Source organism: Taudactylus pleione, unplaced genomic scaffold (assembly GCF_031769625.1).
Source record: "Taudactylus pleione unplaced genomic scaffold, aTauple2 ptg000694l, whole genome shotgun sequence".
Classification (NCBI taxonomy): domain Eukaryota; kingdom Metazoa; phylum Chordata; class Amphibia; order Anura; family Myobatrachidae; genus Taudactylus; species Taudactylus pleione.
In genome coordinates, this window is record NW_028285096.1 from 395267 (window position 1) to 422471 (window position 27205).

General features: G+C 41.3%; 1 protein-coding gene across 1 annotated transcript in view; it reads right to left on the reverse strand.

The window, feature by feature from the left end:
- Positions 1–27205, reverse strand: part of PMPCA (peptidase, mitochondrial processing subunit alpha) — a gene marked incomplete at its 5' end in the record, with an annotated part of 86768 nt that overhangs the window by 48437 nt on the left and 11126 nt on the right. Inside the window, 2 exons of the mRNA XM_088456261.1 lie at positions 16211–16329; positions 16839–16931. Of these exons, the coding sequence (XP_088312387.1) occupies positions 16211–16329; positions 16839–16931 (212 nt within the window). The remainder of the gene's footprint in view (positions 1–16210; positions 16330–16838; positions 16932–27205) is intronic.

A 27205-nucleotide genomic window follows, 5' to 3' on the forward strand; every position in this document is an offset into this window, starting at 1 on the left:
TCAGTATCTTATATAACTGCACAGTACTGCTTCTCTGCACGCTAGATATAGTTCTCAGTATCTTATATAACAGCACAGTACAGCTTCTCTGCACGCTAGATATAGTTCTCAGTATCTTATATAACTGTACAGTACTGCTTCTCTGCACGCTAGATATAGTTCTCAGTATCTTATATAACAGCACAGTACTGCTTCTCTGCACACTAGATATAGTTCTCAGTATCTTATATAACTGCACAGTACTGCTTCTCTGCACACTAGATATAGTTCTCAGTATCTTATATAACTGCACAGTACAGCTTCTCTGCACGCTAGATATAGTTCTCAGTATCTTATATAACTGCACAGTACAGCTTCTCTGCACGCTAGATATAGTTCTCAGTATCTTATATAACTGTACAGTACTGCTTCTCTGCACGCTAGATATAGTTCTCAGTATCTTATATAACAGCACAGTACTGCTTCTCTGCACGCTAGATATAGTTCTCAGTATCTTATATAACTGCACAGTACAGCTTCTCTGCACACTAGATATAGTTCTCAGTATCTTATATAACTGCACAGTACTGCTTCTCTGCACGCTAGATATAGTTCTCAGTATCTTATATAACTGCACAGTACTGCTTCTCTGCACGCTAGATATAGTTCTCAGTATCTTATATAACAGCACAGTACTGCTTCTCTGCACGCTATAGTTCTCAGTATCTTATATAACTGCACAGTACTGCTTCTCTGCACGCTATAGTTCTCAGTATCTTATATAACGGCACAGTACAGCTTCTCTGCACACTAGATATAGTTCTCAGTATCTTATATAACAGCACAGTACAGCTTCTCTGCACGCTAGATATAGTTCTCAGTATCTTATATAACGGCACAGTACTGCTTCTCTGCACACTAGATATAGTTCTCAGTATCTTATATAACGGCACAGTACTGCTTCTCTGCACACTAGATATAGTTCTCAGTATCTTATATAACGGCACAGTACTGCTTCTCTGCACACTAGATATAGTTCTCAGTATCTTATATAACGGCACAGTACAGCTTCTCTGCACGCTAGATATAGTTCTCAGTATCTTATATAACTGTACAGTACTGCTTCTCTGCACACTAGATATAGTTCTCAGTATCTTATATAACGGCACAGTACTGCTTCTCTGCACGCTATAGTTCTCAGTATCTTATATAACTGCACAGTACAGCTTCTCTGCACGCTAGATATAGTTCTCAGTATCTTATATAACGGCACAGTACAGCTTCTCTGCACACTAGATATAGTTCTCAGTATCTTATATAACGGCACAGTACAGCTTCTCTGCACGCTAGATATAGTTCTCAGTATCTTATATAACTGCACAGTACTGCTTCTCTGCACGCTAGATATAGTTCTCAGTATCTTATATAACAGCACAGTACAGCTTCTCTGCACGCTAGATATAGTTCTCAGTATCTTATATAACAGCACAGTACTGCTTCTCTGCACACTAGATATAGTTCTCAGTATCTTATATAACAGCACAGTACAGCTTCTCTGCACGCTAGATATAGTTCTCAGTATCTTATATAACGGCACAGTACTGCTTCTCTGCACGCTATAGTTCTCAGTATCTTATATAACTGCACAGTACTGCTTCTCTGCACGCTATAGTTCTCAGTATCTTATATAACGGCACAGTACTGCTTCTCTGCACGCTAGATATAGTTCTCAGTATCTTATATAACGGCACAGTACTGCTTCTCTGCACGCTATAGTTCTCAGTATCTTATATAACGGCACAGTACTGCTTCTCTGCACGCTAGATATAGTTCTCAGTATCTTATATAACGGCAGAGTACAGCTTCTCTGCACGCTAGATATAGTTCTCAGTATCTTATATAACAGCACAGTACTGCTTCTCTGCACGCTAGATATAGTTCTCAGTATCTTATATAACGGCACAGTACAGCTTCTCTGCACACTAGATATAGTTCTCAGTATCTTATATAACAGCACAGTACTGCTTCTCTGCACGCTAGATATAGTTCTCAGTATCTTATATAACTGTACAGTACTGCTTCTCTGCACACTAGATATAGTTCTCAGTATCTTATATAACGGCAGAGTACAGCTTCTCTGCACGCTAGATATAGTTCTCAGTATCTTATATAACAGCACAGTACTGCTTCTCTGCACGCTAGATATAGTTCTCAGTATCTTATATAACTGTACAGTACTGCTTCTCTGCACACTAGATATAGTTCTCAGTATCTTATATAACGGCACAGTACTGCTTCTCTGCACGCTATAGTTCTCAGTATCTTATATAACTGCACAGTACAGCTTCTCTGCACGCTAGATATAGTTCTCAGTATCTTATATAACGGCACAGTACTGCTTCTCTGCACACTAGATATAGTTCTCAGTATCTTATATAACGGCACAGTACTGCTTCTCTGCACACTAGATATAGTTCTCAGTATCTTATATAACGGCACAGTACTGCTTCTCTGCACACTAGATATAGTTCTCAGTATCTTATATAACGGCACAGTACAGCTTCTCTGCACACTAGATATAGTTCTCAGTATCTTATATAACGGCACAGTACTGCTTCTCTGCACACTAGATATAGTTCTCAGTATCTTATATAACGGCACAGTACAGCTTCTCTGCACGCTAGATATAGTTCTCAGTATCTTATATAACTGTACAGTACTGCTTCTCTGCACACTAGATATAGTTCTCAGTATCTTATATAACGGCACAGTACTGCTTCTCTGCACACTAGATATAGTTCTCAGTATCTTATATAACGGCACAGTACTGCTTCTCTGCACGCTATAGTTCTCAGTATCTTATATAACTGCACAGTACAGCTTCTCTGCACGCTAGATATAGTTCTCAGTATCTTATATAACGGCACAGTACTGCTTCTCTGCACACTAGATATAGTTCTCAGTATCTTATATAACTGCACAGTACAGCTTCTCTGCACGCTATAGTTCTCAGTATCTTATATAACGGCACAGTACTGCTTCTCTGCACACTAGATATAGTTCTCAGTATCTTATATAACGGCACAGTACTGCTTCTCTGCACGCTATAGTTCTCAGTATCTTATATAACTGCACAGTACAGCTTCTCTGCACGCTAGATATAGTTCTCAGTATCTTATATAACGGCACAGTACAGCTTCTCTGCACGCTAGATATAGTTCTCAGTATCTTATATAACGGCACAGTACTGCTTCTCTGCACACTAGATATAGTTCTCAGTATCTTATATAACGGCACAGTACTGCTTCTCTGCACGCTATAGTTCTCAGTATCTTATATAACTGCACAGTACAGCTTCTCTGCACGCTAGATATAGTTCTCAGTATCTTATATAACGGCACAGTACAGCTTCTCTGCACGCTATAGTTCTCAGTATCTTATATAACAGCACAGTACAGCTTCTCTGCACGCTATAGTTCTCAGTATCTTATATAACGGCACAGTACAGCTTCTCTGCACGCTAGATATAGTTCTCAGTATCTTATATAACAGCACAGTACAGCTTCTCTGCACGCTAGATATAGTTCTCAGTATCTTATATAACGGCACAGTACTGCTTCTCTGCACGCTATAGTTCTCAGTATCTTATATAACTGCACAGTACTGCTTCTCTGCACGCTATAGTTCTCAGTATCTTATATAACGGCACAGTACTGCTTCTCTGCACGCTAGATATAGTTCTCAGTATCTTATATAACGGCACAGTACTGCTTCTCTGCACGCTATAGTTCTCAGTATCTTATATAACGGCACAGTACTGCTTCTCTGCACGCTAGATATAGTTCTCAGTATCTTATATAACGGCACAGTACAGCTTCTCTGCAAGCTAGATATAGTTCTCAGTATCTTATATAACGGCACAGTACTGCTTCTCTGCACACTAGATATAGTTCTCAGTATCTTATATAACTGCACAGTACAGCTTCTCTGCACGCTAGATATAGTTCTCAGTATCTTATATAACGGCACAGTACAGCTTCTCTGCACACTAGATATAGTTCTCAGTATCTTATATAACAGCACAGTACTGCTTCTCTGCACACTAGATATAGTTCTCAGTATCTTATATAACGGCACAGTACTGCTTCTCTGCACACTATAGTTCTCAGTATCTTATATAACTGCACAGTACAGCTTCTCTGCACGCTATAGTTCTCAGTATCTTATATAACGGCACAGTACAGCTTCTCTGCACGCTATAGTTCTCAGTATCTTATATAACGGCACAGTACTGCTTCTCTGCACGCTAGAAATAGTTCTCAGTATCTTATATAACGGCACAGTACTGCTTCTCTGCACACTAGATATAGTTCTCAGTATCTTATATAACGGCACAGTACTGCTTCTCTGCACACTAGATATAGTTCTCAGTATCTTATATAACTATACAGTACTGCTTCTCTGCACGCTATAGTTCTCAGTATCTTATATAACTGCACAGTACAGCTTCTCTGCACGCTAGATATAGTTCTCAGTATCTTATATAACTGCACAGTACTGCTTCTCTGCACGCTAGATATAGTTCTCAGTATCTTATATAACTGCACAGTACAGCTTCTCTGCACGCTAGATATAGTTCTCAGTATCTTATATAACTGCACAGTACTGCTTCTCTGCACACTAGATATAGTTCTCAGTATCTTATATAACGGCACAGTACTGCTTCTCTGCACGCTATAGTTCTCAGTATCTTATATAACTGCACAGTACAGCTTCTCTGCACGCTAGATATAGTTCTCAGTATCTTATATAACGGCACAGTACTGCTTCTCTGCACACTAGATATAGTTCTCAGTATCTTATATAACGGCACAGTACAGCTTCTCTGCACGCTAGATATAGTTCTCCGTATCTTATATAACAGCACAGTACTGCTTCTCTGCACGCTAGATATAGTTCTCAGTATCTTATATAACTGCACAGTACTGCTTCTCTGCACACTAGATATAGTTCTCAGTATCTTATATAACTGCACAGTACAGCTTCTCTGCACGCTATAGTTCTCAGTATCTTATATAACGGCACAGTACTGCTTCTCTGCACACTAGATATAGTTCTCAGTATCTTATATAACAGCACAGTACTGCTTCTCTGCACACTAGATATAGTTCTCAGTATCTTATATAACTGCACAGTACTGCTTCTCTGCACACTAGATATAGTTCTCAGTATCTTATATAACTGCACAGTACTGCTTCTCTACACGCTATAGTTCTCAGTATCTTATATAACTGCACAGTACTGCTTGACTGCACGCTAGATATAGTTCTCAGTATCTTATATAACAGCACAGTACAGCTTCTCTGCACGCTAGATATAGTTCTCAGTATCTTATATAACAGGACAGTACTGCTTCTCTGCACGCTATAGTTCTCAGTATCTTATATAACGGCACAGTACAGCTTCTCTGCACACTAGATATAGTTCTCAGTATCTTATATAACGGCACAGTACTGCTTCTCTGCACGCTAGATATAGTTCTCAGTATCTTATATAACTGCACAGTACTGCTTCTCTGCACGCTAGATATAGTTCTCAGTATCTTATATAACGGCACAGTACAGCTTCTCTGCACACTAGATATAGTTCTCAGTATCTTATATAACGGCACAGTACTGCTTCTCTGCACGCTAGATATAGTTCTCAGTATCTTATATAACGGCACAGTACAGCTTCTCTGCACACTAGATATAGTTCTCAGTATCTTATATAACAGCACAGTACTGCTTCTCTGCACGCTAGATATAGTTCTCAGTATCTTATATAACTGCACAGTACTGCTTCTCTGCACGCTAGATATAGTTCTCAGTATCTTATATAACTGCACAGTACAGCTTCTCTGCACACTAGATATAGTTCTCAGTATCTTATATAACAGCACAGTACTGCTTCTCTGCACGCTAGATATAGTTCTCAGTATCTTATATAACTGCACAGTACTGCTTCTCTGCACACTAGATATAGTTCTCAGTATCTTATATAACTGCACAGTACTGCTTCTCTGCACACTAGATATAGTTCTCAGTATCTTATATAACTGCACAGTACAGCTTCTCTGCACACTAGATATAGTTCTCAGTATCTTATATAACGGCACAGTACTGCTTCTCTGCACACTAGATATAGTTCTCAGTATCTTATATAACAGCACAGTACAGCTTCTCTGCACACTAGATATAGTTCTCAGTATCTTATATAACTGCACAGTACTGCTTCTCTGCACGCTATAGTTCTCAGTATCTTATATAACAGCACAGTACAGCTTCTCTGCACACTAGATATAGTTCTCAGTATCTTATATAACAGCACAGTACTGCTTCTCTGCACACTAGATATAGTTCTCAGTATCTTATATAACTGCACAGTACTGCTTCTCTGCACACTAGATATAGTTCTCAGTATCTTATATAACAGCACAGTACAGCTTCTCTGCACACTAGATATAGTTCTCAGTATCTTATATAACAGCACAGTACAGCTTCTCTGCACACTAGATATAGTTCTCAGTATCTTATATAACGGCACAGTACTGCTTCTCTGCACGCTAGATATAGTTCTCAGTATCTTATATAACGGCACAGTACAGCTTCTCTGCACGCTAGATATAGTTCTCAGTATCTTATATAACTGTACAGTACTGCTTCTCTACACGCTAGATATAGTTCTCAGTATCTTATATAACTGCACAGTACAGCTTCTCTGCACGCTAGATATAGTTCTCAGTATCTTATATAACGGCACAGTACAGCTTCTCTGCACGCTAGATATAGTTCTCAGTATCTTATATAACGGCACAGTACAGCTTCTCTGCACGCTAGATATAGTTCTCAGTATCTTATATAACGGCACAGTACAGCTTCTCTGCACGCTAGATATAGTTCTCAGTATCTTATATAACGGCAAAGTACAGCTTCTCTGCACGCTAGATATAGTTCTCAGTATCTTATATAACAGCACAGTACAGCTTCTCTGCACACTAGATATAGTTCTCAGTATCTTATATAACAGCACAGTACAGCTTCTCTGCACACTAGATATAGTTCTCAGTATCTTATATAACAGCACAGTACTGCTTCTCTGCACACTAGATATAGTTCTCAGTATCTTATATAACTGTACAGTACTGCTTCTCTGCACACTAGATATAGTTCTCAGTATCTTATATAACAGCACAGTACTGCTTCTCTGCACACTAGATATAGTTCTCAGTATCTTATATAACAGCACAGTACTGCTTCTCTGCACACTAGATATAGTTCTCAGTATCTTATATAACAGCACAGTACAGCTTCTCTGCACACTAGATATAGTTCTCAGTATCTTATATAACGGCACAGTACTGCTTCTCTGCACGCTAGATATAGTTCTCAGTATCTTATATAACAGCACAGTACTGCTTCTCTGCACGCTAGATATAGTTCTCAGTATCTTATATAACTGCACAGTACTGCTTCTCTGCACACTAGATATAGTTCTCAGTATCTTATATAACGGCACAGTTCTGCTTCTCTGCACGCTAGATATAGTTCTCAGTATCTTATATAACGGCACAGTACAGCTTCTCTGCACGCTAGATATAGTTCTCAGTATCTTATATAACTGTACAGTACTGCTTCTCTGCACACTAGATATAGTTCTCAGTATCTTATATAACGGCACAGTACTGCTTCTCTGCACACTAGATATAGTTCTCAGTATCTTATATAACGGCACAGTACTGCTTCTCTGCACGCTAGATATAGTTCTCAGTATCTTATATAACGGCACAGTACAGCTTCTCTGCACGCTAGATATAGTTCTCAGTATCTTATATAACGGCACAGTACTGCTTCTCTGCACACTAGATATAGTTCTCAGTATCTTATATAACGGCACAGTACAGCTTCTCTGCACACTAGATATAGTTCTCAGTATCTTATATAACGGCACAGTACTGCTTCTCTGCACACTAGATATAGTTCTCAGTATCTTATATAACAGCACAGTACTGCTTCTCTGCACACTAGATATAGTTCTCAGTATCTTATATAACGGCACAGTACAGCTTCTCTGCACGCTAGTTATAGTTCTCAGTATCTTATATAACTGCACAGTACTGCTTCTCTGCACACTAGATATAGTTCTCAGTATCTTATATAACTGCACAGTACTGCTTCTCTGCACGCTAGATATAGTTCTCAGTATCTTATATAACTGTACAGTACTGCTTCTCTGCACACTAGATATAGTTCTCAGTATCTTATATAACTGCACAGTACTGCTTCTCTGCACGCTAGATATAGTTCTCAGTATCTTATATAACGGCACAGTACTGCTTCTCTGCACGCTAGATATAGTTCTCAGTATCTTATATAACGGCACAGTACAGCTTCTCTGCACGCTAGATATAGTTCTCAGTATCTTATATAACAGCACAGTACTGCTTCTCTGCACACTAGATATAGTTCTCAGTATCTTATATAACGGCACAGTACTGCTTCTCTGCACGCTAGATATAGTTCTCAGTATCTTATATAACAGCACAGTACTGCTTCTCTGCACGCTAGATATAGTTCTCAGTATCTTATATAACAGCACAGTACTGCTTCTCTGCACGCTAGATATAGTTCTCAGTATCTTATATAACAGCACAGTACAGCTTCTCTGCACGCTAGATATAGTTCTCAGTATCTTATATAACGGCACAGTACTGCTTCTCTGCACGCTAGATATAGTTCTCAGTATCTTATATAACAGCACCGTACAGCTTCTCTGCACGCTAGATATAGTTCTCAGTATCTTATATAACAGCACAGTACTGCTTCTCTGCACGCTAGATATAGTTCTCAGTATCTTATATAACAGCACAGTACAGCTTCTCTGCACACTAGATATAGTTCTCAGTATCTTATATAACAGCACAGTACTGCTTCTCTGCACACTAGATATAGTTCTCAGTATCTTATATAACAGCACAGTACTGCTTCTCTGCACACTAGATATAGTTCTCAGTATCTTATATAACGGCACAGTACTGCTTCTCTGCACACTAGATATAGTTCTCAGTATCTTATATAACAGCACAGTACTGCTTCTCTGCACACTAGATATAGTTCTCAGTATCTTATATAACAGCACAGTACAGCTTCTCTGCACGCTAGATATAGTTCTCAGTATCTTATATAACGGCACAGTACTGCTTCTCTGCACACTAGATATAGTTCTCAGTATCTTATATAACGGCACAGTACAGCTTCTCTGCACACTAGATATAGTTCTCAGTATCTTATATAACAGCACAGTACTGCTTCTCTGCACACTAGATATAGTTCTCAGTATCTTATATAACGGCACAGTACTGCTTCTCTGCACACTAGATATAGTTCTCAGTATCTTATATAACGGCACAGTACTGCTTCTCTGCACGCTATAGTTCTCAGTATCTTATATAACGGCACAGTACTGCTTCTCTGCACACTAGATATAGTTCTCAGTATCTTATATAACGGCACAGTACAGCTTCTCTGCACACTAGATATAGTTCTCAGTATCTTATATAACAGCACAGTACTGCTTCTCTGCACACTAGATATAGTTCTCAGTATCTTATATAACGGCACAGTACAGCTTCTCTGCACGCTAGATATAGTTCTCAGTATCTTATATAACAGCACAGTACTGCTTCTCTGCACACTAGATATAGTTCTCAGTATCTTATATAACAGCACAGTACTGCTTCTCTGCACACTAGATATAGTTCTCAGTATCTTATATAACAGCACAGTACAGCTTCTCTGCACACTAGATATAGTTCTCAGTATCTTATATAACTGCACAGTACTGCTTCTCTGCACGCTAGATATAGTTCTCAGTATCTTATATAACGGCACAGTACAGCTTCTCTGCACGCTAGATATAGTTCTCAGTATCTTATATAACTGTACAGTACAGCTTCTCTGCACACTAGATATAGTTCTCAGTATCTTATATAACGGCACAGTACAGCTTCTCTGCACACTAGATATAGTTCTCAGTATCTTATATAACGGCACAGTACAGCTTCTCTGCACGCTAGATATAGTTCTCAGTATCTTATATAACAGCACAGTACAGCTTCTCTGCACACTAGATATAGTTCTCAGTATCTTATATAACAGCACAGTACTGCTTCTCTGCACACTAGATATAGTTCTCAGTATCTTATATAACGGCACAGTACAGCTTCTCTGCACACTAGATATAGTTCTCAGTATCTTATATAACAGCACAGTACTGCTTCTCTGCACGCTAGATATAGTTCTCAGTATCTTATATAACAGCACAGTACAGCTTCTCTGCACGCTAGATATAGTTCTCAGTATCTTATATAACGGCACAGTACAGCTTCTCTGCACACTAGATATAGTTCTCAGTATCTTATATAACGGCACAGTACAGCTTCTCTGCACGCTAGATATAGTTCTCAGTATCTTATATAACGGCACAGTACTGCTTCTCTGCACGCTAGATATAGTTCTCAGTATCTTATATAACTGCACAGTACTGCTTCTCTGCACGCTATAGTTCTCAGTATCTTATATAACGGCACAGTACAGCTTCTCTGCACGCTAGATATAGTTCTCAGTATCTTATATAACGGCACAGTACAGCTTCTCTGCACACTAGATATAGTTCTCAGTATCTTATATAACGGCACAGTACAGCTTCTCTGCACGCTATAGTTCTCAGTATCTTATATAACAGCACAGTACAGCTTCTCTGCACACTAGATATAGTTCTCAGTATCTTATATAACTGTACAGTACTGCTTCTCTGCACACTAGATATAGTTCTCAGTATCTTATATAACTGCACAGTACAGCTTCTCTGCACACTAGATATAGTTCTCAGTATCTTATATAACGGCACAGTACAGCTTCTCTGCACACTAGATATAGTTCTCAGTATCTTATATAACGGCACAGTACAGCTTCTCTGCACGCTAGATATAGTTCTCAGTATCTTATATAACAGCACAGTACAGCTTCTCTGCACGCTAGATATAGTTCTCAGTATCTTATATAACAGCACAGTACAGCTTCTCTGCACACTAGATATAGTTCTCAGTATCTTATATAACTGCACAGTACTGCTTCTCTGCACACTAGATATAGTTCTCAGTATCTTATATAACAGCACAGTACAGCTTCTCTGCACACTAGATATAGTTCTCAGTATCTTATATAACTGCACAGTACTGCTTCTCTGCACGCTAGATATAGTTCTCAGTATCTTATATAACTGCACAGTACTGCTTCTCTGCACGCTAGATATAGTTCTCAGTATCTTATATAACGGCACAGTACTGCTTCTCTGCACACTAGATATAGTTCTCAGTATCTTATATAACTGCACAGTACAGCTTCTCTGCACGCTATAGTTCTCAGTATCTTATATAACAGCACAGTACAGCTTCTCTGCACACTAGATATAGTTCTCAGTATCTTATATAACGGCACAGTACAGCTTCTCTGCACACTAGATATAGTTCTCAGTATCTTATATAACTGCACAGTACAGCTTCTCTGCACACTAGATATAGTTCTCAGTATCTTATATAACGGCACAGTACTGCTTCTCTGCACGCTAGATATAGTTCTCAGTATCTTATATAACGGCACAGTACAGCTTCTCTGCACACTAGATATAGTTCTCAGTATCTTATATAACTGCACAGTACTGCTTCTCTGCACACTAGATATAGTTCTCAGTATCTTATATAACGGCACAGTACTGCTTCTCTGCACGCTAGATATAGTTCTCAGTATCTTATATAACGGCACAGTACAGCTTCTCTGCACACTAGATATAGTTCTCAGTATCTTATATAACAGCACAGTACAGCTTCTCTGCACGCTAGATATAGTTCTCAGTATCTTATATAACGGCACAGTACAGCTTCTCTGCACACTAGATATAGTTCTCAGTATCTTATATAACGGCACAGTACTGCTTCTCTGCACGCTATAGTTCTCAGTATCTTATATAACTGCACAGTACAGCTTCTCTGCACGCTAGATATAGTTCTCAGTATCTTATATAACGGCACAGTACTGCTTCTCTGCACGCTAGATATAGTTCTCAGTATCTTATATAACTGCACAGTACTGCTTCTCTGCACACTAGATATAGTTCTCAGTATCTTATATAACTGCACAGTACAGCTTCTCTGCACGCTAGATATAGTTCTCAGTATCTTATATAACTCCACAGTACTGCTTCTCTGCACGCTATAGTTCTCAGTATCTTATATAACGGCACAGTACTGCTTCTCTGCACGCTATAGTTCTCAGTATCTTATATAACGGCACAGTACTGCTTCTCTGCACGCTATAGTTCTCAGTATCTTATATAACTGCACAGTACTGCTTCTCTGCACGCTATAGTTCTCAGTATCTTATATAACGGCACAGTACTGCTTCTCTGCACGCTATAGTTCTCAGTATCTTATATAACTGCACAGTACTGCTTCTCTGCACACTAGATATAGTTCTCAGTATCTTATATAACGGCACAGTACTGCTTCTCTGCACACTAGATATAGTTCTCAGTATCTTCCCTCAGTCTGTATAAATGAATAATTGCTCAGTATTGCTTTTCATTTACTAATATGATTTAATGACTGTAGGACCCTTTTTAAGGGGTCAATTAACTTAAAATATCAGTTGAGCACTATTATATAGGTAAACGTGTCCATACTGTAACAGGACTCACTATGTGTGACACTGCAGCAGTTACTGCCTCTATCAGCCGCCATATTGCAGGGAGAGACTGTACCCAGCCACCCCACAAAGCGACGGATGACATTTCGTGCGGTCCATACACCACACGATCTGGTGAATGACCGCAGAATACGTCGTTCAGAAGCCGCATAAAAATGCATGGGGTCATTCATGAAAGTGACAGACTGAGCTGCATGTAGGCTCGATCTGCCGATGAGATGAAGGACGCCGAAGGAGCGTGCATGGTCGCTCATAGTGGGTACACACTAGCCCAGAGGTTCCTCGAAAGCTACTAACGGTTCACGTTTTTCAGACCACCTAGTGGGTGCACAGGTGTATTCATTACTCACTAACACATTTGAAAAGTTCCAGAAGTGGAGCTAATTATTTAACTTGTGATTCTGTGAGGAGACCTGGAAAACATGTACTGTTGGTATCTCTCAAGGACCAGGATTGGTTACCCCTGCACTAGCTGATGTGCACGATATGTCAGCCCGATCCGTCTAATGTGTACCCAGCTTTAGATCAGAAAGCCTACTGTATAATAGTGATACCTGTATCCTATACACAAGCCTACTGTATAATAGTCATATCTGTATCCTATACACAAGCCTACTGTATAATAGTCATACCTGTATCCTATACACAAGCCTACTGTATAATAGTCATACCTGTATCCTATACACAAGCCTACTGTATAATAGTCATACCTGTATCCTATACACAAGCCTACTGTATAATAGTCATACCTGTATCCTATACACAAGCCTACTGTATAATAGTCATACCTGTATCCTATACACAAGCCTACTGTATAATAGTCATACCTGTATCCTATACACAAGCCTACTGTATAATAGTCATACCTGTATCCTATACACAAGCCTACTGTATAATAGTCATACCTGTATCCTATACACAAGCCTACTGTATAATAGTCATACCTGTATCCTATACACAAGCCTACTGTATAATAGTCATACCTGTATCCTATACACAAGCCTACTGTATAATAGTCATACCTGTATCCTATACACAAGCCTACTGTATACTAGTCATACCTGTATCCTATACACAAGCCTACTGTATACTAGTCATACCTGTATCCTATACACAAGCCTACTGTATAATAGTCATACCTGTATCCTATACACAAGCCTACTGTATAATAGTCATACCTGTATCCTATACACAAGCCTACTGTATACTAGTCATACCTGTATCCTATACACAAGCCTACTGTATACTAGTCATACCTGTATCCTATACACAAGCCTACTGTATACTAGTCATACCTGTATCCTATACACAAGCCTACTGTATAAAAGTCATACCTGTATCCTATACACAAGCCTACTGTATAATAGTCATATCTGTATCCTATACACAAGCCAACTGTATAATAGTCATACCTGTATCCTATACACAAGCCTACTGTATAATAGTCATATCTGTATCCTATACACAAGCCTACTGTATAATAGTCATACCTGTATCCTATACACAAGCCTACTGTATAATAGTCATACCTGTATCCTATACCCAAGCCTACTGTATAAAGTCATACCTGTATCCTATACACAAGCCTACTGTATAATAGTCATACCTGTATCCTATACCCAAGCCTACTGTATAATAGTCATACCTGTATCCTATACACAAGCCTACTGTATAATAGTCATACCTGTATCCTATACACAAGCCTACTGTATAATAGTCATACCTGTATCCTATACACAAGCCTACTGTATAAAAGTCATACCTGTATCCTATACACAAGCCTACTGTATAATAGTCATACCTGTATCCTATACACAAGCCTACTGTATAATAGTCATACCTGTATCCTATACACAAGCCTACTGTATAATAGTCATACCTGTATCCTATACACAAGCCTACTGTATAATAGTCATACCTGTATCCTATACACAAGCCTACTGTATAATAGTCATACCTGTATCCTATACACAAGCCTACTGTATAATAGTCATACCTGTATCCTATACACAAGCCTACTGTATAATAGTCATACCTGTATCCTATACACAAGCCTACTGTATAATAGTCATACCTGTATCCTATACACAAGCCTACTGTATAATAGTCATACCTGTATCCTATACACAAGCCTACTGTATAATAGTCATACCTGTATCCTATACACAAGCCTACTGTATAATAGTCATACCTGTATCCTATACACAAGCCTACTGTATAATAGTCATACCTGTATCCTATACCCAAGCCTACTGTATAATAGTCATACCTGTATCCTATACCCAAGCCTACTGTATAATAGTCATACCTGTATCCTATACCCAAGCCTACTGTATAATAGTCATACCTGTATCCTATACACAAGCCTACTGTATAATAGCCATACCTGTATCCTATACACAAGCCTACTGTATACTAGTCATACCTGTATCCTATACACAAGCCTACTGTATACTAGTCATACCTGTATCCTATACACAAGCCTACTGTATACTAGTCATACCTGTATCCTATACACAAGCCTACTGTATAATAGTCATACCTGTATCCTATATACAAGCCTACTGTATAATAGTCATACCTGTATCCTATACACAAGCCTACTGTATAATAGTCATACCTGTATCCTATACACAAGCCTACTGTATAAAAGTCATACCTGTATCCTATACACAAGCCTACTGTATACTAGTCATACCTGTATCCTATACACAAGCCTACTGTATACTAGTCATACCTGTATCCTATACACAAGCCTACTGTATACTAGTCATACCTGTATCCTATACACAAGCCTACTGTATAAAAGTCATACCTGTATCCTATACACAAGCCTACTGTATACTAGTCATACCTGTATCCTATACACAAGCCTACTGTATAAAAGTCATACCTGTATCCTATACACAAGCCTACTGTATAATAGTCATACCTGTATCCTATACACAAGCCTACTGTATAATAGTCATATCTGTATCCTATACACAAGCCTACTGTATAATAGTCATACCTGTATCCTATACACAAGCCTACTGTATAATAGTCATACCTGTATCCTATACACAAGCCTACTGTATAAAGTCATACCTGTATCCTATACACAAGCCTACTGTATAATAGTCATACCTGTATCCTATATCCAAGCCTACTGTATAATAGTCATACCTGTATCCTATACACAAGCCTACTGTATACTAGTCATACCTGTATCCTATACACAAGCCTACTGTATAAAAGTCATACCTGTATCCTATACACAAGCCTACTGTATAAAGTCATACCTGTATCCTATACACAAGCCTACTGTATAATAGTCATACCTGTATCCTATACACCTTCGGTTCTGCAGCGTTTACATACATGAGACTGAAATTAGAGGCATCTGGTGTTGCACCCGGTGGCGAGATGCCAGGGTGGTGTTAGGGTCTCACCTGTTGAGCACATTCAGGTACAGCCTGGAGAACATGCCTTTCCCTGGTCCTCCCGCAGAGAAGGAACCTCCACCACCCATCATCATGTTTAATACTGCAAATGGGATGAAGTCATCTTCCTATTAGAAAATGGAGGACTCAGTAACCAGGATTACATCAGGAATGACTCAAGCGGGCGGCACAAGCGGACGGCGTTACAGGGGGCGGGCGGCACAAGCGGACGGCGTTACAGGGGGCGGGCGGCACAAGCGGACGGCGTTACAGGGGGCGGGCGGCACAAGCGGACGGCGTTACAGGGGGCGGGCGGCACAAGCGGACGGCGTTACAGGGGGCGGGCGGCACAAGCGGACGGCGTTACAGGGGGCGGGCGGCACAAGCGGACGGCGTTACAGGGGGCGGGCGGCACAAGCGGACGGCGTTACAGGGGGCGGGCGGCACAAGCGGACGGCGTTACAGGGGGCGGGCGGCACAAGCGGACGGCGTTACAGGGGGCGGGCGGCACAAGCGGACGGCGTTACAGGGGGCGGGCGGGACATGCGGACGGCGTTACAGGGGGCGGGCGGCACAAGCCATCGGTAATATTATATAAGGAGTGCGGATGAGCAATAAGTGACAGATAATTAATTACCAGGAAGGAGCAGCTCTCCAGGCCGATCATTAGGTGTGTGAGTTCTGGGATGGGCGTGGGTCCCAGGCTTACATCTGACATATCCTTCTCCACCTGCCAGGCATGAAAGAAAGGTCCATTCATTGCTCCATTTCCACATCTCACAGAAGCAATAACACACAGATACTAATTAAAGATGATCAAGAACATTTTCAAGTAAGAATAATGAGAATAATGACCAGTAAGACATATGTGCAGAGTAGTGAATTCATGGGACATATATATGGTCCCAGAACTCCGAATTAAGTCGCTGTCCGCCTCCAGGTGATGTACGTTTGGTGTCTTGTGTGCACCCCCCAATAACTTCATGTGAATATATTGTCTTATTGATAGCTTCCTACCCTGGACTTTAGGTCAGGTGTTTATATCATCAGGCAGAGCTGCTCATGTACCTTGTATCACAAACACAAGACTGCCCTTTCCATATACAGATGTGTCCTCATACAATAAGCCTCAATACACCAGGCAGCGCAACTTGCCAGGTGTGACTGAGCCGCCAGGTCATGTGCTACTCTGCTAACGCCATGCATCTTTTGTTGCCAACTAGAACACACCAGCAGACTGCGCTGAGTAATGTGATATGTGACACCTGTATATCTGTGTGCTCCTGAGTCTGTATATGGGAGACTGCGCTGAGTAATGTGATATGTGACACCTGTATATCTGTGTGCTCCTGAGTCTGTATATAGGAGACTGCGCTGAGTAATGTGATATGTGACACCTGTATATCTGTGTGCTCCTGAGTCTGTATATAGGAGACTGTGCTGAGTAATGTGATATGTGACACCTGTATATCTGTGTGCTCCTGAGTCTGTATATAGGAGACTGCGCTGAGTAATGTGATATGTGACACCTGTATATCTGTGTGCTCCTGAGTCTGTATATAGGAGACTGTGCTGAGTAATGTGATATGTGACACCTGTATATCTGTGTGCTCCTGAGTCTGTATATGGGAGACTGTGCTGAGTAATGTGATATGTGACACCTGTATATCTGTGTGCTCCTGAGTCTGTATATAGGAGACTGTGCTGAGTAATGTGATATGTGACACCTGTATATCTGTGTGCTCCTGAGTCTGTATATAGGAGACTGCGCTGTGTAATGTGATATGTGACACCTGTATATCTGTGTGCTCCTGAGTCTGTATATGGAGACTGCGCTGAGTAATGTGATATGTGACACCTGTATATCTGTGTGCTCCTGAGTCTGTATATAGGAGACTGCGCTGAGTAATGTGACACCTGTATATCTGTGTGCTCCTGAGTCTGTATATAGGAGACTGCGCTGAGTAATGTGATAGGTGACACCTGTATATCTGTGTGCTCCTGAGTCTGTATATAGGAGACTGCGCTGAGTAATGTGATAGGTGACACCTGTATATCTGTGTGCTCCTGAGTCTGTATATGGGAGACTGCGCTGAGTAATGTGATATGTGACACCTGTATATCTGTGTGCTCCTGAGTCTGTATATAGGAGACTGCGCTGAGTAATGTGATATGTGACACCTGTATATCTGTGTGCTCCTGAGTCTGTATATAGGAGACTGTGCTGAGTAATGTGATATGTGACACCTGTATATCTGTATATAGCACCTGAGTCTGTATATGGGAGACTGCGCTGAGTAATGGGATATGTGACACATGTATATCTGTGTGCTCCTGAGTCTGTATATGGGAGACTGCGCTGAGTAATGTGATATGTGACACCTGTATATCTGTGTGCTCCTGAGTCTGTATATAGGAGACTGCACTGAGTAATGTGACACCTGTATATCTGTGTGCTCCTGAGTCTGTATATAGGAGACTGTGCTGAGTAATGTGATATGTGACACCTGTATATCTGTGTGCTCCTGAGTCTGTATATAGGAGACTGCGCTGTGTAATGTGATATGTGACACCTGTATATCTGTGTGCTCCTGAGTCTGTATATAGGAGACTGCGCTGAGTAATGTGACACCTGTATATCTGTGTGCTCCTGAGTCTGTATATAGGAGACTGTGCTGAGTAATGGGATATGTGACACCTGTATATCTGTGTGCTCCTGAGTCTGTATAGGGGAGACTGCGCTGAGTAATGTGATATGTGACACCTGTATATCTGTGTGCTCCTGAGTCTGTATATGGAGACTGCGCTGAGTAATGTGATATGTGACACCTGTATAGCTGTGTGCTCCTGAGTCTGTATATAGGAGACTGTGCTGAGTAATGTGATATGTGACACCTGTATATCTGTGTGCTCCTGAGTCTGTATAGGGGAGACTGCGCTGAGTAATGGGATATGTGACACCTGTATATCTGTGTGCTCCTGAGTCTGTATATGGAGACTGCGCTGAGTAATGTGATATGTGACACCTGTATATCTGTGTGCTCCTGAGTCTGTATATAGGAGACTGTGCTGAGTAATGTGATATGTGACACCTGTATATCTGTGTGCTCCAGAGTCTGTATATAGGAGACTGTGCTGAGTAATGTGATATGTGACACCTGTATATCTGTATATAGCACCTGAGTCTGTATATAGGAGACTGCGCTGAGTAATGTGATATGTGACACCTGTATATCTGTGTGCTCCTGAGTCTGTATATAGGAGACTGCGCTGAGTAATGTGATATGTGACACCTGTATATCTGTGTGCTCCTAGGTCTGTATATGAAGACTGTGCTGATTAATGGGATATGTGACACCTGTATATCTGTGTGCTCCTGAGTCTGTATATAGGAAACTGCGCTGAGTAATGTGATATGTGACACCTGTATATCTGTGTGCTCCTGAGTCTGTATATAGGAGACTGTGCTGAGTAATGTGATATGTGACACCTGTATATCTGTGTGCTCCTGAGTCTGTATATGGAGACTGCGCTGAGTAATGTGACACCTGTATATCTGTGTGCTCCTGAGTCTGTATATAGGAGACTGCGCTGAGTAATGTGATATGTGACACCTGTATATCTGTGTGCTCCTGAGTCTGTATATAGGAAACTGCGCTGAGTAATGTGATATGTGACACCTGTATATCTGTGTGCTCCTGAGTCTGTATATAGGAAACTGCGCTGAGTAATGTGATATGCGACACCTGTTTATATGTGTGCTCCTGAGTCTGTATATAGGAGACTGCGTTGAGTAATGTGATATGTGACACCTGTATATCTGTGTGCTCCTGAGTCTGTATATAGGAGACTGCGCTGAGTAATGTGATATGTGACACCTGTATATCTGTGTGCTCCTGAGTCTGTATATAGGAGACTGTGCTGAGTAATGTGATATGTGACACCTGTATATCTGTGTGCTCCTGAGTCTGTATATGGGAGACTGTGCTGAGTAATGTGACACCTGTATATCTGTGTGCTCCTGAGTCTGTATATAGGAGACTGCGCTGAGTAATGTGATATGTGACACCTGTATATCTGTGTGCTCCTGAGTCTGTATATAGGAGACTGTGCTGAGTAATGTGATATGTGACACCTGTATATCTGTGTGCTCCTGAGTCTGTATATAGGAGACTGCGCTGAGTAATGTGACACCTGTATATCTGTGTGCTCCTGAGTCTGTATATGGGAGACTGTGCTGAGTAATGTGATATGTGACACCTGTATATCTGTGTGCTCCTGAGTCTGTATATGGGAGACTGTGCTGAGTAATGTGATATGTGACACCTGTATATCTGTGTGCTCCTGAGTCTGTATATGGGAGACGGCGCTGAGTAATGTGATATGTGACACCTGTATATCTGTGTGCTCCTGAGTCTGTATATGGAGACTGCGCTGAGTAATGTGATATGTGACACCTGTATATCTGTGTGCTCCCGAGTCTGTATATAGGAGACTGCGCTGAGTAATGTGATATGTGACACCTGTATATCTGTGTGCTCCTGAGTCTGTATATAGGAGACTGCGCTGAGTAATGTGATATGTGACACCTGTATATCTGTGTGCTCCTAGGTCTGTATATGAAGACTGTGCTGATTAATGGGATATGTGACACCTGTATATCTGTGTGCTCCTGAGTCTGTATATAGGAGACTGTGCTGAGTAATGTGATATGTGACACCTGTATATCTGTGTGCTCCTGAGTCTGTATATAGGAAACTGCGCTGAGTAATGTGATATGTGACACCTGTATATCTGTGTGCTCCTGAGTATGTATATAGGAGACTGTGCTAAGTAATGTGATAGGAGCACACAGATATACAGGTGTCACATGAGTCTGTATATAGGAGACTGTGCTGAGTAATGTGATATGTGACACCTGTATATCTGTGTGCTCCTGAGTCTGTATATGGGAGACTGCGCTGAGTAATGTGATATGTGACACCTGTATATCTGTGTGCTCCTGAGTCTGTATATAGGAGACTGCGCTGAGTAATGTGATATGTGACACCTGTATATCTGTGTGCTCCTGAGTCTGTATATAGGAGACTGTGCTGAGTAATGTGATATGTGACACCTGTATATCTGTGTGCTCCTGAGTCTGTATATAGGAGACTGCGCTGAGTAATGTGATATGTGACACCTGTATATCTGTGTGCTCCTGAGTCTGTATATAGGAGACTGTGCTGAGTAATGTGATATGTGACACCTGTATATCTGTGTGCTCCTGAGTCTGTATATGGGAGACTGTGCTGAGTAATGTGATATGTGACACCTGTATATCTGTGTGCTCCTGAGTCTGTATATAGGAGACTGTGCTGAGTAATGTGATATGTGACACCTGTATATCTGTGTGCTCCTGAGTCTGTATATAGGAGACTGCGCTGTGTAATGTGATATGTGACACCTGTATATCTGTGTGCTCCTGAGTCTGTATATGGAGACTGCGCTGAGTAATGTGATATGTGACACCTGTATATCTGTGTGCTCCTGAGTCTGTATATAGGAGACTGCGCTGAGTAATGTGACACCTGTATATCTGTGTGCTCCTGAGTCTGTATATAGGAGACTGCGCTGAGTAATGTGATAGGTGACACCTGTATATCTGTGTGCTCCTGAGTCTGTATATGGGAGACTGCGCTGAGTAATGTGATATGTGACCCCTGTATATCTGTGTGCTCCTGAGTCTGTATATGGGAGACTGTGCTGAGTAATGTGATATGTGACACCTGTATATCTGTGTGCTCCTGAGTCTGTATATAGGAGACTGTGCTGAGTGATGTGATATGTGACACCTGTATATCTGTGTGCTCCTGAGTCTGTATATAGGAGACTGTGCTGAGTAATGTGATATGTGACACCTGTATATCTGTGTGCTCCTGAGTCTGTATATAGGAGACAGCGCTGAGTAATGTGATATGTGACACATGTATATCTGTGTGCTCCTGAGTCTGTATATGGGAGACTGCGCTGAGTAATGTGATACCTGTATATCTGTGTACTCCTGAGTCTGTATATAGGAGACTGCGCTGAGTAATGTGATATGTGACACCTGTATATCTGTGTGCTCCTGAGTCTGTATATAGGAGACTGTGCTGAGTAATGTGATATGTGACACCTGTATATCTGTGTGCTCCTAAGTCTGTATATAGGAGACTGTGCTGAGTAATGTGATATGTGACACCTGTATATCTGTGTGCTCCTGAGTCTGTATATAGGAGACTGCGCTGAGTAATGTGATATGTGACACCTGTATATCTGTGTGCTCCTGAGTCTGTATATAGGAGACTGTGCTGAGTAATGTGATATGTGACACCTGTATATCTGTATATAGCACCTGAGTCTGTATATGGGAGACTGCGCTGAGTAATGGGATATGTGACACATGTATATCTGTGTGCTCCTGAGTCTGTATATGGGAGACTGCGCTGAGTAATGTGATATGTGACACCTGTATATCTGTGTGCTCCTGAGTCTGTATATAGGAGACTGCACTGAGTAATGTGACACCTGTATATCTGTGTGCTCCTGAGTCTGTATATAGGAGACTGTGCTGAGTAATGTGATATGTGACACCTGTATATCTGTGTGCTCCTGAGTCTGTATATAGGAGACTGCGCTGTGTAATGTGATATGTGACACCTGTATATCTGTGTGCTCCTGAGTCTGTATATAGGAGACTGCGCTGAGTAATGTGACACCTGTATATCTGTGTGCTCCTGAGTCTGTATATAGGAGACTGTGCTGAGTAATGGGATATGTGACACCTGTATATCTGTGTGCTCCTGAGTCTGTATAGGGGAGACTGCGCTGAGTAATGTGATATGTGACACCTGTATATCTGTGTGCTCCTGAGTCTGTATATGGAGACTGCGCTGAGTAATGTGATATGTGACACCTGTATAGCTGTGTGCTCCTGAGTCTGTATATAGGAGACTGTGCTGAGTAATGTGATATGTGACACCTGTATATCTGTGTGCTCCTGAGTCTGTATAGGGGAGACTGCGCTGAGTAATGGGATATGTGACACCTGTATATCTGTGTGCTCCTGAGTCTGTATATGGAGACTGCGCTGAGTAATGTGATATGTGACACCTGTATATCTGTGTGCTCCTGAGTCTGTATATAGGAGACTGTGCTGAGTAATGTGATATGTGACACCTGTATATCTGTGTGCTCCAGAGTCTGTATATAGGAGACTGTGCTGAGTAATGTGATATGTGACACCTGTATATCTGTATATAGCACCTGAGTCTGTATATAGGAGACTGCGCTGAGTAATGTGATATGTGACACCTGTATATCTGTGTGCTCCTGAGTCTGTATATAGGAGACTGCGCTGAGTAATGTGATATGTGACACCTGTATATCTGTGTGCTCCTAGGTCTGTATATGAAGACTGTGCTGATTAATGGGATATGTGACACCTGTATATCTGTGTGCTCCTGAGTCTGTATATAGGAAACTGCGCTGAGTAATGTGATATGTGACACCTGTATATCTGTGTGCTCCTGAGTCTGTATATAGGAGACTGTGCTGAGTAATGTGATATGTGACACCTGTATATCTGTGTGCTCCTGAGTCTGTATATGGAGACTGCGCTGAGTAATGTGACACCTGTATATCTGTGTGCTCCTGAGTCTGTATATAGGAGACTGCGCTGAGTAATGTGATATGTGACACCTGTATATCTGTGTGCTCCTGAGTCTGTATATAGGAAACTGCGCTGAGTAATGTGATATGTGACACCTGTATATCTGTGTGCTCCTGAGTCTGTATATAGGAAACTGCGCTGAGTAATGTGATATGCGACACCTGTTTATATGTGTGCTCCTGAGTCTGTATATAGGAGACTGCGTTGAGTAATGTGATATGTGACACCTGTATATCTGTGTGCTCCTGAGTCTGTATATAGGAGACTGCGCTGAGTAATGTGATATGTGACACCTGTATATCTGTGTGCTCCTGAGTCTGTATATAGGAGACTGTGCTGAGTAATGTGATATGTGACACCTGTATATCTGTGTGCTCCTGAGTCTGTATATGGGAGACTGTGCTGAGTAATGTGACACCTGTATATCTGTGTGCTCCTGAGTCTGTATATAGGAGACTGCGCTGAGTAATGTGATATGTGACACCTGTATATCTGTGTGCTCCTGAGTCTGTATATAGGAGACTGTGCTGAGTAATGTGATATGTGACACCTGTATATCTGTGTGCTCCTGAGTCTGTATATAGGAGACTGCGCTGAGTAATGTGACACCTGTATATCTGTGTGCTCCTGAGTCTGTATATGGGAGACTGTGCTGAGTAATGTGATATGTGACACCTGTATATCTGTGTGCTCCTGAGTCTGTATATGGGAGACTGTGCTGAGTAATGTGATATGTGACACCTGTATATCTGTGTGCTCCTGAGTCTGTATATGGGAGACGGCGCTGAGTAATGTGATATGTGACACCTGTATATCTGTGTGCTCCTGAGTCTGTATATGGAGACTGCGCTGAGTAATGTGATATGTGACACCTGTATATCTGTGTGCTCCCGAGTCTGTATATAGGAGACTGCGCTGAGTAATGTGATATGTGACACCTGTATATCTGTGTGCTCCTGAGTCTGTATATAGGAGACTGCGCTGAGTAATGTGATATGTGACACCTGTATATCTGTGTGCTCCTAGGTCTGTATATGAAGACTGTGCTGATTAATGGGATATGTGACACCTGTATATCTGTGTGCTCCTGAGTCTGTATATAGGAGACTGTGCTGAGTAATGTGATATGTGACACCTGTATATCTGTGTGCTCCTGAGTCTGTATATAGGAAACTGCGCTGAGTAATGTGATATGTGACACCTGTATATCTGTGTGCTCCTGAGTATGTATATAGGAGACTGTGCTAAGTAATGTGATAGGAGCACACAGATATACAGGTGTCACATGAGTCTGTATATAGGAGACTGTGCTGAGTAATGTGATATGTGACACCTGTATATCTGTGTGCTCCTGAGTCTGTATATAGGAGACTGTGCTGAGTAATGTGATATGTGACACCTGTATATCTGTGTGCTCCTGAGTCTGTATATAGGAGACTGTGCTGAGTAATGTGATATGTGACACCTGTATATCTGTGTGCTCCTGAGTCTGTATATAGGAGACAGCGCTGAGTAATGTGATATGTGACACATGTATATCTGTGTGCTCCTGAGTCTGTATATGGGAGACTGCGCTGAGTAATGTGATATGTGACACCTGTATATCTGTGTGCTCCTGAGTCTGTATATAGGAGACTGTGCTGAGTAATGTGATATGTGACACCTGTATATCTGTGTGCTCCTGAGTCTGTATATGGAGACTGCGCTGAGTAATGTGATATGTGACACCTGTATATCTGTGTGCTCCTGAGTCTGTATATAGGAGACTGTGCTGAGTAATGTGATACCTGTATATCTGTGTACTCCTGAGTCTGTATATAGGAGACTGCGCTGAGTAATGTGATATGTGACACCTGTATATCTGTGTGCTCCTGAGTCTGTATATAGGAGACTGTGCTGAGTAATGTGATATGTGACACCTGTATATCTGTGTGCTCCTAAGTCTGTATATAGGAGACTGTGCTGAGTAATGTGATATGTGACACCTGTATATCTGTGTGCTCCTGAGTCTGTATATAGGAGACTGCGCTGAGTAATGTGATATGTGACACCTGTATATCTGTGTGCTCCTGAGTCTGTATATAGGAGACTGTGCTGAGTAATGTGATATGTGACACCTGTATATCTGTATATAGCACCTGAGTCTGTATATGGGAGACTGCGCTGAGTAATGGGATATGTGACACATGTATATCTGTGTGCTCCTGAGTCTGTATATGGGAGACTGCGCTGAGTAATGTGATATGTGACACCTGTATATCTGTGTGCTCCTGAGTCTGTATATAGGAGACTGCACTGAGTAATGTGACACCTGTATATCTGTGTGCTCCTGAGTCTGTATATAGGAGACTGTGCTGTGTAATGTGATATGTGACACCTGTATATCTGTGTGCTCCTGAGTCTGTATATGGAGACTGCGCTGAGTAATGTGATATGTGACACCTGTATATCTGTGTGCTCCTGAGTCTGTATATAGGAGACTGCGCTGAGTAATGTGACACCTGTATATCTGTGTGCTCCTGAGTCTGTATATAGGAGACTGTGCTGAGTAATGGGATATGTGACACCTGTATATCTGTGTGCTCCTGAGTCTGTATAGGGGAGACTGCGCTGAGTAATGTGATATGTGACACCTGTATATCTGTGTGCTCCTGAGTCTGTATATGGAGACTGCGCTGAGTAATGTGATATGTGACACCTGTATAGCTGTGTGCTCCTGAGTCTGTATATAGGAGACTGTGCTGAGTAATGTGATATGTGACACCTGTATATCTGTGTGCTCCTGAGTCTGTATAGGGGAGACTGCGCTGAGTAATGGGATATGTGACACCTGTATATCTGTGTGCTCCTGAGTCTGTATATGGAGACTGCGCTGAGTAATGTGATATGTGACACCTGTATATCTGTGTGCTCCTGAGTCTGTATATAGGAGACTGTGCTGAGTAATGTGATATGTGACACCTGTATATCTGTGTGCTCCAGAGTCTGTATATAGGAGACTGTGCTGAGTAATGTGATATGTGACACCTGTATATCTGTATATAGCACCTGAGTCTGTATATAGGAGACTGCGCTGAGTAATGTGATATGTGACACATGTATATCTGTGTGCTCCTGAGTCTGTATATAGGAGACTGCGCTGAGTAATGTGATATGTGACACCTGTATATCTGTGTGCTCCTAGGTCTGTATATGAAGACTGTGCTGATTAATGGGATATGTGACACCTGTATATCTGTGTGCTCCTGAGTCTGTATATAGGAGACTGTGCTGAGTAATGTGATATGTGACACCTGTATATCTGTGTGCTC